We start from the raw sequence: 12288 nt of genomic DNA on the forward strand, positions 1-12288 counted from the left end.
GTGATGGGAGGAAGCAGCGGAACATTCTGGAAGTTCCTCAGGGCTACTTCGTAAGACTTAGGGAACAGGAGGAGTCCAGGAGGGTGTCAGCTCAGAGGCTCTAAGCGGTCAGCTGGGGGTGATCTGGAAGGTCGGGAGTGCTGTTGGAGAGGTGAAGCAGGGTGTGCAAGCCGCCTACCCCTTCCCCCGGAAAGCCTCAGAGCAGTGGGAAGGAGGTTGAGGACAGCAGGTGGCCGGGCCGGCTCTCAGCACTGTGGTCGTGACATCAGGGGCAGAAGCTCTGTGTGGGAGCCCTGGGAAAGGATAGGTGCCCGGACGTGGAGCCCTGCCAGACATGCTTCCTGGTTTAGGCAAACGTGATCCAGTAAAGGCCAGGCACCGACGGGGGGCGGGGGTGACGCAGGGACCGCACGCGGCGTCAGAGTAAGAGCCGGCTGTCTCGGGAGGGGAAGAGCAGGGGCCAGTGTCCTTCCCCGAGGAGATGGCTTGTGGTCCAGACATGCTTGGTGGCTGGAGGGGCGGAAGGGAGCTGACCCCCGAGGCTCTCCTGCCTGCTTCTGTGTGATATGTTTGATATTGGGTTGTTTGGTCAGGAGCCAACTGAATATCGAACATACTCTCACGGAGGCGGGCAATTCGGCATCAGCCTCTGGGGCTCTGGGGCTCCTGTACCCAACCTCATCTCTCTAAGACCCTCCGGAAAAGCAGTGGTGGCGACTCCGTGCACTTCAGTCCCAAGCTGGAGGCTGTGTGGGAGCACGAGAGCTGGAATTTGAAGATCGAATCTCCCTGCATCTTTCCTGTATACTGGAAGGGATGTTTCTCTGACCTTCTGTCCTTGTACTTTCTGTATCCAACACTCCCCACACCCGTGTTAACTGCTGCCTCCAGTCCCTGGGACTTCCTCGCTCCTCACTCACGCATCCGGCAGGGGGGTCTTTGGCTTCTCTGCTTTCCTTCAGGGTGAACCGATGGGTCTCTCTGCCCCTACCTCTAGGGACCAGAAGCTCTCAAGAGTGGACTCCAGTTTTGCCCTCTGACCCGGTGGGGGTCTCAGTTACCCCGCTGCTGGGCCTTTGTGCCACCAGGAGCTAGCTATCCTTGACATAATGACTAGCTAGAGCCCCTCACACTCCTCTCTGATGGCCCAGCTTGTCACCCTGAGTGGGGCCCACCTCTCCCCTGGCGCCCCAGGATCAGTTGCCGCCTGTCAGTAACAGGCTCCGAGTGGAGGAATGACCTGGTCTAGGGAGGCCCGGAGAACAGAGACGGGGATGGAGACATTCGTGCTGCGAGCAGGGCAGTGGGTTGGGCAGGGGTCAGGAGGAAGCCAGGAGCAGGCAGAGCTTGGCTGAGGGGCCAGGGAAGTTCTACTTAAAGATCACAGTGGCAAACAGAGGGCATGATCCGACCCAGAGGATGGGGACCCTCCCCTGCTTCTCTCCCTCACCCCACTTGAAGTTCTGGGAGAGCTTTCCAGATACCAACCCTCTCGGTTTACTGCATCCCTGTGGCTCTAAAGGAGGAGGAATGATGTCTCCCTGCCAATTAGAGACTCTGGAAATAGCACAGTAACTTGATCTGGGGATCTGGGGGAATTGTCAAGGATCACGAGTGACCTCCTCTTCACTGGAGCTCAAGCTCCCCGAACACTGGGAATCAAAAGGTAGAATTCAGCCAACGCAATCTGACCTCCACCCAACACGGGCAGGGGGAGGTTACCGGAAACAGAAGGACACTCTGGGGGAGACTCACTGATCTGGAATTGCCCAAGTACCCTTCTCTATTTCAGTGTTCTCCCCTGCCCTTGCCTTTTAGAACACCCAGAGAGCTGCCCTGAGAGTGGAAAGTTTCAGGGTCAGGAAGAACCTCTACCCTCCCCCACTTTCCATTGTCTAAAATCAGCCTCAGCTGTTCCCTAATTCTTCTTTGCTGGTGATGTCAGTCCATCAAAGTGTCTCACCCTGCACTCCCCCAGGGAGGACAATAACGGGATGGAAGGAGCTAGAAAGACCATATTAGGAAACAGAGGTGGAGCCAGGAGTAGGGATAAAGACTTAAGGCTGAGGGACTTCTAGTCGGTCAGGCAGCAGCCCCTTCCCCTCTGGCCTCGGTCTCCAGTTCTCCAGTGCTGACGGGTCAGCTCACCAACAGCCACTGCTCACGATGGAGGCCATCAAGAAGAAGATGCAGATGTTGAAGCTGGACAAGGAGAATGCTCTGGACCGGGCGGAACAAGCCGAAGCTGAGCAGAAGCAGGCGGAAGAGAGGAGTAAGCAGGTGGGCACCTGTCAGCTTCTCTTCCCTGCGGGCCAGCAAGACTGGCAGGCAGAGAGCTCTCGTGGGAGAGGCAGTGAGCACCTGTGTCTGCTTGTTCTTTGGGTGGGAGGGACCCTCTTCTTTCCTAACCTCCCCGGATGGACAGAGAACATCTAGGGTGTTTGCCGCAGATGGCCTGCATGACCTTGGGAAAGCCAGTACCCCCCTCTGAGCCATGGTGTGTCTGCTGGATCTAAATGGGGGGGGGCAGGAATCATGTTTTGGGAGGACCCGATTTCTAGAGGAAAAGGTGGGAGCTTGGCACGTAGCGTAGCATCTCTTTTCCCTTAAAAAACTTTTTTTTAAAGATGGTATTTTTAGGTAATCTCTACATCCAAGGTGGGGCTCGAACCTACATCCCTGACATCGAGAGTCACATAGCTCTACTGACAGAGCCGGCCTTAACTGGAGTCACAGGCACCTACTCCCTGAGACATTTCCCATCCCAGGGTCTTCTAGGAAAATCCAGCAGGGCGTGGTCATCTTAGGGTCAGAGATCCCAGGGTCACAGGTCAAGGCACAAGTCCTGGAGCAGTTGGCTGGGAGTGGCTGGGGAGAAAGTGTATCTCTTTTGGGTTGGTAACATCGAGGCTGGGTTCAGAGGCCGCTCAGGGCCCAGGAGCCCCGGGTCTGAGCTGGCCCCATTGTGTGCATGTCTTGTATGTGACTGCTGGGGCTCCCACAGCTGGAGGACGAGCTGGCGGCCATGCAGAAGAAGCTGAAAGGGACGGAGGACGAGCTGGACAAGTACTCTGAAGCGCTGAAGGATGCCCAGGAGAAGCTGGAGCTGGCGGAGAAGAAGGCCGCTGACGTGAGTGCTGGAGAGGCGGAAGGGGTTTGGTCCACGCGCACAGAGCGCTGCACTGGCAGGACTACGTCCCAAACACACTTGCACACGTGCATACGCGGGGGTTCAGAGAGCGGAGACGCACACATGCATTTCTGCATATAATCTTATATGAGCTGACACGCTCTCGTAACGGCATGCACACTTGTTCTTAAGCACAGGGAGAAGTCAGATGTCTCACCCTCCACCCAGGAATCTTATAGGTTTCTCAGGACCCGAGCAAAGGAGTCTAGATTGCTCTCACTTTTCCCACCCCCTCCCCCGTGCCACATTCTTAGCTTTTGTGTCCAAGACTTGGCGCAGAGGTCTGTGTATTAATAGGGAAACTCTCATCTCTCAACTGCCCCATGGAGCCGGCTCCGATTTCACAATGGGACAAAAGAGGTCACACTGACCCTGGCCCTATATGGCTTTATCTATCAGGGCTAATGTGAGTGTCTGCCCTGCTGCTGCCGAGAGGCCGTACTGAGCATCGCTCCTAGGGCAGCAGAGAGGCTTTCTGAGAGACGGCGGTAGAAGCAAGAAGGAACCCTATGGGGTAAAAGTGTCACCCCCAGACCTTACTCCGGGCACTGGTTCTATGACTCAGCTTTTCTAGGCTCAGGGTTGGATTTTCCCAACCAAACATGAAATAAAAATCTTTTTTCCACGTCACGTTTGCCCTAGACCACCTACTTCCCTCTGTCTTCAAACTCGAAGATTAGCACAATGACAGATGAGAGGCTACAGATGTTGAAGATCAGATGTTGGGAAGAAAAGTGACATAACAGCAACAAAAAAATGTCCCGATATTGACGGAAATGCCATCAACTCTTAGCACTAAGTTAACAGGAAAATAGAAGCACGTATTGTTTAGTTATTTTAAGAAGGCTTCATACCCAGCGTGAGGCTGGCATTCCCAACCCTGAGCTCGAGTTTTAACCTCCACCGACAAAGTTGGTGGTGTGCCCCCAAGGAGCACAGATTTTTTTTTTTTTTAAAGATTTTATTTATTTGACAGAGATCACAAGTAGGCAGAGAAGCAGGCAGAGAGAGAGCGCGCGGAGGAAGCAGACCCCCACTGAGGAGAGAGCCCGATGTGAGGCTCGATCCCAGGACCCTAAGACTGACCTGAGCTGAAGGCAGACGCCCAGCCCACTGAGCCCCCAGGCGCCTCGAGCACATACTTTTTTAAAATCACATTTGGTTTTAGCAAAGAGTTGGAGACACAATGTGGGCCATTCACAAATGTTTCCAGACCTTCACATGGGGCCTCTCCATTGTGAGGTGTCTCATCTCCTCTTTGGCTTTTTGGCACTTTCAGGGGTCAGGGAACATGGTGAGGGTTGTTGAATGTGTCATATGGGAGGCCAGAGGTAAAGCAGATCATATACATTATATATATTCATAGTTTCCAAAGTTTGGTCCCTTGCAAACTATTAATTCTCCCTCCCTAGAAAACTTCAATGAATGCAGGTTACCTCCAGAGCTTTGGGCAAGTGCCTCTGGGCCTGCTGGAATTGGCTGGCCAGGGTTCCAGGTGCACACGGACAGGGCTCTCGGACTCCACTGGGCCGATCTAGGGACAGGAATTTTCTCAAACCAGCACAGTGCCAGGTTAATGACAGTTTTGTGAGATGTTGGCTGAGGGCCCTCAGGGAGATTCTGGAGGCTGAAAAGAGCATGTGGGATGGAGGTGGTGTATCTAGGGGCAGTGAGAACGAGAAAGTCGAACCTTAGATCTTTCCACTTCATGTTTGCCCTAGAAAGATCAGAAGCTCTAGACAATACCTCAGTTTTATTTGGAAGATAAAGGAATTTCCCGAGGATAAATTCTGTCTGTCCTAAGCTGTTGCACACGTGCTGAACACACACTCTCGTCCCTACCTGGACAGCATGGACTCGGTAGATTCACTTGGAAGGAGTTTCTCCTCTTTGTATTGGAATTCATCAAAACCCACTTCAGTATGTAATAAGAGGGTAAAAAAACTCATTTAAATTCTCCCTCCTGGGGCGCCTGGGTGGCTCAGTGGGTTAAAGCCTCTGCCTTTGGCTCAGGTCATGATCCCAGGGTCCTGGGATCGAGCCCCGCATCGGGCTCTCTGCTCGGCGGGGAGCCTGCTTCCCTTCCTCTCTCTCTGCCTACTTGTGATCTCTGTCAAATAAATAAATAAAATCTTTAAAAATAAATAAATAAATTCTCCCTCCCCCCTACCCTGGGAGCTTTCCTTACAAGTCAGTAAGTGCCCGCAGAGGTGTGCTGGGGAACAAGAAATGGAAGAGGAAGGGTTTCTTTCCTCAAAGCTGGGGTCAGCAACTCCTACTTGTAAGGTGAATCCTGTCACAGCCTAGTTCTGTAGACTTTTACTGGCACATGATATGCCCACTCACTCACATATCCTCTCTCGTTTTCCTCCCGACCAGGGAATAGTTACACCCCCAGGGCCTGCAAAGCCAGAAAAACTGACAGTCTGGTCTTTTACAGAAAAAGGCGGGAGATTCCTGCCTCAAAGGATCCCAGAAGGAAAGTGTTTATAGGAATTGAGAAAAGGGCTGACTAAGGAGTAGGCAGCAAGGTTTAAAGTCGAGAGCAAGGGTCAGAGTCATCAGCAATATGACAGGTGTCTTTTGTGGGGAAGGGCACCGTGTCCCATACAACTGGCCAAGCCCTTCGCAGTCAGTCCAGCTTCCACCTCTGAGATGAACAAACAGAGCATATGACTTTGATGCAGATATAAAGGTTAGAAGGAGAGGAGAGGGAGTCAGTCAGTGCATGTTCACACAGTGAGTTCTGGTTATCTGAGCCGCTTTTCTGGAAAGCACAGGATTTCTTGGATTGCTTGAACAAAGAAAGGGCAAAGGGTTGGCAAGGTCAGTCTAAACTTCAGTTTTTCCTCCCTGAATTTGTCTGAGGTCCTTTTTTAAAAGAACTGCAACACAACCAGGTAACATTTGCCATTTTAACCATTTTTAAGTGTACACTTCAATGGCAGTAAGAACATTCCCAGTGCTATCCAACGATGTCTAAGGTCCTCTCAACCCGAGGTGAAGTCAGAAGCTAATTAGCGTAAAACAAGGGGAAAGAAGAGTGTAATGTTTGGAACATAGGGTCATACCAGACGTGGAAGGGGTGGGAGGTTAAGAGCCAGGGATGGACAGAGAACACCTGATAGACTGTTGTATTGTTGGTCACCAGGAAAACAATAGCACTGGGCCTCTTGCTGCCCATCCATCATGCCTTTAAAGGGTATCAGGAGTCAATCCACCTGTTTCCCTGGATCAAGAGAAGATTATCTGTTCACATCTACCAGCCTCAGGAATGCAGTGGTGCTCTCAGCAGTCTTGGGTTTGTCTTGGATAAGGTCTCCCGCAACTTCACCAGGACAAAGGGAGGTAAACAGTGCCCCCTGCTGACGGTCACCCAGATGACAACGTCTCATTTCTGCTTCCAGGGTCTCTCTCATCACATTTCTCCAAAGAGATGGAAAATTCTTAGGTCATCAGGGTAGTTTACCAAGGTTCGGAACCTTGTTCTTCCTCCCAAATTCCTGGGAGTGGGAGAGAGAAACCGGTGTACAGCTTACTCTGTCAAGCAAATCACTGTCTCCATTGCTTCCTCTCAATACGCTCATTGCTTCGTACTTTTTTTTTTTTTTAAGATTTTGTTTATTTATTTGACAGAGAGATCAAAAGTGGGCAGAGAGGCAGGCAGAGAGAGAGGAGGAGGCAGGCTCCCCGCCGAGCAGAGAGCCCGATGCGGGGCTCGATCCCAGGACCCTGAGATCATGACCTGAGCCGAAGGCAGCGGCTTAACCCCCTGAGCCCCCCAGGCGCACCGCGTCGTACTTTTTTAGATGTAATTATTTAGTTAGTTTGTACGAAGTTTATTAAGTGAAGACACAGAAAAAGCTCTCAAGAGCGAGAGGGTCCTCGGGTTGCCAACGCGGGCCTTCAGTGTTGGTGTTTCGTGGAAAGCGAACCAGGAAACCAATCCTTTCAGCGTCTCCTCGGGAGCACCTGCAGCAGCTTCCTTCCGTTTTCGGGGCTGGTCACTCTGTGGGTCACAGGGGATCATCCTGAAGGGCAGGGCGGTCCGATCGGCCCGCGCCCCCGGTTTCCCCACCGCACCGCGTGGCTCGGTATTGTAAGAGGAGGCGCGGAGACGGAGCCTGTGCCCGAGCGTCCGCGGGACCGGGCCCCGAGGGCAGCACCCGTCTCCGCCCCGGCCTCTCCGCACTCAGGACTGAGTGCCCACGCGGGGCCGCCAGCACCGGGTCCAGGTGTCCGCGCTCCTGCGCCTCCGAGCAGCCTGCGTGGCGGCGCCGGAGAGGCCGTCCCAGTCCCAGGGCTCTCCAGGCAGCGCGGCCGCGGGCCTGGCGGCGGCGACCCGTCCTAGAGGGCTCCTTCCCGGCGAGGCGGGGGCGCAGGACGCCTCTCGCCCGCGCGACGGACGGCTGCGGCGGGTACACCGCGCCGACTCTCGAGGGCGCCGGCCAGAGCGCGGCCAGAGCGCGGCCCCGAGACGGACGCCCCGCGGGACGCGCAGTGGCCCCGCGGCCTTTCCTCCCACCCCCGGGTCCCCGCACCCGCTTCCGGGCGGGGGCCGAGGACCCCCGGGCCGCCCTGGGAAGGACGGGGCGGAGCGGGGCACTGCGGAGTAGGGGCCCCGCCAGCCCCGGCCCCGGCTGCGGCGGGTGCAAGCAGAAGCGCCCGCGGCGCTCGCGGCGGGAGGACACAAGGCGCCCCGAGCGGTGGGTGGCCGCGGCCGGGCGCGAACCGAGCGCAGCCCGCGACGCTCTCCGCGCCGCCGTCGCAGCTCGTCCCCGCCGCGGCCCCGCCCGCCTTTGCTGGCGCGAGAAGGCCCCGCCCCGCGCTTGCGCGGCGGGCTGTCCTCCCGTGGCCCCGCGCGGCAGGGCGCGGCGGTGACGTCACATCCGGGCGGGTGGGCGAGTTCCGGTATTTCAGGGCGGAGCAGGCGGAAGTGGGGGTGAGAAGCGGCGGCAGCGCCGAGCGGAGGAGCGGGAGGCCGAGCGCGAGCGGGGCTGGGCGGGCACCATGGCCGGGATCACCACCATCGAGGCGGTGAAGCGCAAGATCCAGGTTCTGCAGCAGCAAGCCGACGACGCGGAGGAGAGGGCCGAGCGCCTGCAGCGGGAAGTGGAAGGGGAGAGGCGGGCCCGGGAGCAGGTACGGCGAGGGCGAGGCGCGGGAGGGCGAGCGGGCGCCGCCGCGGCTGCGACCCCGGCTGGGGCGGCCCCCGGGCCGCGGCGCAGCGCGGTTCTCCGGGGGCGGCCGGCTCGGGGATGAAGTTGGCGCCGGAGGCTGGGCGGGGCTCAGCGCGGCCGAGGGGCGCCTGGCTGAGCGGCTGAGCGGCCCCGCGCCTTGAGGGAGCGGAGCCTCTCGCGGCCCGGCCGGGGTTCGCCGCCGCCGCCGCCTCTCCCCGGCTCATTCATTCCGCCCCTCGGAGCCGGGCGCGGCCGGGGGAGGGGCTCCGCGGCCGCTCCCTCCCCCACTGCTCCGCGAGGGGCGGGGAGCGGTGCGGAATTCGCTCTGGTTAGAGGTTTCCGGCGGAGGGAGAGCGAGGGGCGGTGGGTGCTTCCCTGGTCTGGGTGGGGCAGGGCGGACTTGCGGTGCCGGGTCGGGGTGGGGGTGGGGAGCGCCGGAAAGCCCCCGGCCTGGCCTGCTGGCAGCTTTTCCGCCCCCCTCCTGCTCAGGAAATGAGGCAGCAGGCGGCGGAGAGGAAGCGCGGTGCCCTGCCTGGAGGAGGTGGAGGCCGCAGCAGTGCCTCCCATCCTCCGGCCTGGGCTCTTTCCTCTTACGGGGGCAGCCGCTCAACCCACCCTGGCGGTCGGCGCGAAGGAGCGGAGGACGGGCTGGTGCCTCGCTCGCAGCGCTAGTGCGGACGGACGGCCAGCGAGACGTGCCGAGCCCTGCGCGGGGTGACCTGGAAGGCAGGGACCTCTGCCAGCTCCAGGCTCGGGCCTGTATCGCCGAAGCGTAATCAGTGCAAGCTGAACCGGTTAAGAACCGGTTAAGACCCTTCTTCCAAACAGAGCTGATAAGCCAGTTGGTGTGGCGGAGAGTCGGTGGAGCGCCGGTTCCTGTCAGGGTTTCTGGTTGACCCCGGCCGTGCGGGTGATGCAGACAAAGTCAAGGTCCAGGTGGCCTCTAGTGATGTTACTCTGTTGCTGTCCCGATTACCCCCCACAGTGGTGGTGGTGGGGGGCTTTAGAGATCACTGCCTATTTATTTGTTCAACGGAAAGTTGAAACGTAAAATGTTGGTGGAATGAGTGGTGATTCTTGAAACTGCTTTCTTTTTCTTTTTCTTTTTTTTTTTTTTTAAGATTTTATTTATTATTGACCGATCACAAGTAGGCGGAGAGGCAAGCAGAGAGAGAGAGGGAAGCAGGCGCCCTGCTGAGCAGAGAGCCCGATGCGGGGCTCGATCCCAGAACTCTGGGACCATGACCCGAGCCCAAGGCAGAGGCTTTAACCCACTGAGACATCCAGGTGCCCCTTGAAACTGCTTTCGGTTTAGAAATGGTTCTTTAGTTTTAGCAAGCCATGAGATTTTCCAGGGTGTAGGGCACATCCCTTGGGTGGAGATGACCTCCTGACTTCAGGCCTTGGTTTTGTTGGAGGATTTCTAGGCTGGAAAGAAAATTTGCTAAAATTTGAAGACCCAGTGAAGAACTTTTGTGGTTTATTGCCATTCCTTGTTCTCTTCCGGTTAAGAAAATTTTTTTTTTGTTGTTGTTTTGTTTTTTAAAAGATTTTTATTTATTTATTTGATAGAGAGCACAAGGACGCAGAGAGGCAGGCAGAGAGAGAGGCTCCCCACTGAGCAGAAAGCCCAATGTGGGGCTCGATCCCAGGACCCTGAGATCATGACCTGAGCCAAAGGCAGAGGCCCAAACCACTGAGCCACCCAGGCGCCCCGTTTTGTTTGTTTTTTTGTTTTTTGTTCTTTTCCTCCCCTGGGTGAGTGGCTGAGAATTATTGTTCTGGCAGCTGCCCACTAAGCTGGTACATGAAAATTGTTAGAATACACTTTTCTTTTTATAACAGGGCATGGCAGAGCTGGGAGTGTCTTCTTCCGTCACCTTTTTCTCAGGAGATTTTTTTTCCCTATTCATTATACTGGTGACTTCTAATTATCAATTCCAGTGAGATGGACTGGCTGGCTGACTATGAGTAGGGACAGTTTTTCATCTTCTTTGTTTTGGAGACTAGATCCCCTTAAAGAGGAAGGCAGGATGGCTTTAAAGAGGTATCCATGTGTTGAGCTACAGTCCTGCGCTCAGCATTTAAGTATGAGCATCCCAGGAATACTTCCAGAGTGGGTGATGCCCCGTCTCCTCCTCACTTCGCTCCGCAGGATCTGGTAATTTTCCTTGCGGGAGAACGTGTCTCCTTGTCACCCCACTCTTCCTAGGTGGCTCTGGTGATCGGCAGCCCAGTGAGCAGCTTCACATGTTCCTTAAATTGTTCCTGAACATTTGCATACTGAGTTGAGCGTTGAAGTCTAGTGAGGAAGTTCAGATGGGGAAGTAGAGTGATAGTTAAATATTGATGAAACCACTATGTTTCTACTTCCAGCTCGAGGGAGCTTAACCGTTTGACCTTCTGCTCTGGCAAACTTTGAACTCCTCCTGAGGAGGAGACACCCCTGGAAAGGAAGTGGGTGCTTGGTCTACACGTTATCCTCTTAGGGCCTTCTGGAATGTGAGTTTTCTAGGCTCCGCCCTCCTCTGTAGCTGGAAACTCAGCACTCCCGTGATGCTATCTCATGCTGTTAGTGGGATTGTCACTTAATTATTTTTCTGGTTGCTTTGTGTGAGCATTCACTCTTTGTTGGGAAGCTGGAAGAATCCAAAGCTGAGTCTGGAGTTGTTATGGGATCCATCTTTCTTCTCTGTTTTCAGGAGATTGACCTTTTACATTGTAGCACTGTGTTCTCTCCTTTGCAGTTCTTGGTAAACTTAAACAATACTCAAATGCAGTCTGTCTTTGCCAGTTTTTTTGGTGGTGGTAGCAATACACAGGACATGAAACTTACTATATTAGCCATTTTTATATAGTTTTTCTTATCTGTTTTTAATAGGTCTCTTCTAACTTATCCTGGTATTTCCTTCTTTCTTTCTTTTTTTCCTGGTCTAAAAAATTTGAGGCATATTACTGAAAAAGTGAGTGGGCTTTAAAACAGCAGTTCTGATTTTGGCTTTATACCCAATTCCTGGTCTCTGGAGGAGTTAGAATGCCTGGCTGTTGTGTGGCTCTCCTGTTTGTGGGGTCTGGTGGACAGCACAATGGCCTTTATCACCTTTGGTTTAGATTTACTTTCTTGCTGATTACCTTTCTCTCTCCTTCACATTCGAGCACACACTCCACACTCCGAGGGGAGAGGCAAATAGCCCTTTGCTCTGAGTTCCTCCTGTAGACTCCACCTTTGTTTGCTCCAGGGCAGATAGTCTGCTCCCTTCCCCCAGCTTGCCTCCCCTTTGGTGAATTTCAAGTGCCGGAGGACAGTGGGTCTCCCAGGGTAGAACATTTGTGAACAAGGTGATACCCAGCAGCCCTTTTGCTCACAGGCTCACTCCTGACTATTCCATTACTGGTTTTCTTTGAATTTCATCTATGGCTTTCTTCTAAAAAGAGAAACCCCCGAGTGGCAGAGTGCCAGATTTAGGCTAGTCCCCTTCTGTCCTTGGCCCTGATCTGCCTCGGAGCACCAGTGCCCTGTCAGTTCTTTGCCTGGAGGTGTGTAGTGTGCTTGGGGACTCTTCCATGTGGAGGATGGTAATGTTTAAGTCAGAGTCATTTCATGGCGATGCTTTGATCGGCCCGTCGACTAACGTGAACAAATTGCTGGTGTGACCCTCCTCCTCCCTTGAGATCTCTGCTTCTTGGACCATGGAGAGTCCGATTATTACCTAAAGGAAAGCCCTTAGAATGTATCCTCGGCGGGGGCAGAGGTAGGTGGGCTGAAAGTTCAAAACTGTTTCTGGATATGCCAAGCCTAGGGTGGTTGGAATAGCATAAAGTTTACTTTTCCCATCCTGACTTGCAGGAGTTAGTCCCAGCCAGCGTCTTGCAGGACAGATAGATCCGGGCAGGCGTTGCACACAGATTCTGGCTTGA

The 12288-nt window shown here is 54.7% G+C and overlaps 1 protein-coding gene across 10 annotated transcripts in view; it reads left to right on the plus strand.

Annotated features, from left to right (window-relative positions):
- The first annotated feature begins 2069 nt into the window (after positions 1–2069).
- The window catches only part of TPM3 (tropomyosin 3), a 29666-nt gene continuing 19447 nt past the window's right edge, over positions 2070–12288 (plus strand). For 2 of the 10 annotated variants that reach the window (XM_045086882.1, XM_045086879.1), the window contains exons 1-2: positions 2072–2280; positions 3005–3130. In XM_045086882.1, the coding sequence (XP_044942817.1) occupies positions 2167–2280; positions 3005–3130 (240 nt within the window). In that variant the 5' untranslated portion in view covers positions 2072–2166. Of the gene's footprint in view, positions 2281–3004; positions 3131–8104; positions 8333–8642; positions 8734–12288 lie in introns of those variants that run through there. The other 8 variants (XM_045086885.1, XM_045086884.1, XM_045086881.1 and 5 more) reach the window with 7 other exon arrangements.

Source organism: Mustela putorius, unplaced genomic scaffold, assembly GCF_011764305.1.
Source record: "Mustela putorius furo isolate JIRA1106 unplaced genomic scaffold, ASM1176430v1.1 tig00000997_pilon_pilon_pilon, whole genome shotgun sequence".
NCBI lineage: Eukaryota > Metazoa > Chordata > Mammalia > Carnivora > Mustelidae > Mustela > Mustela putorius.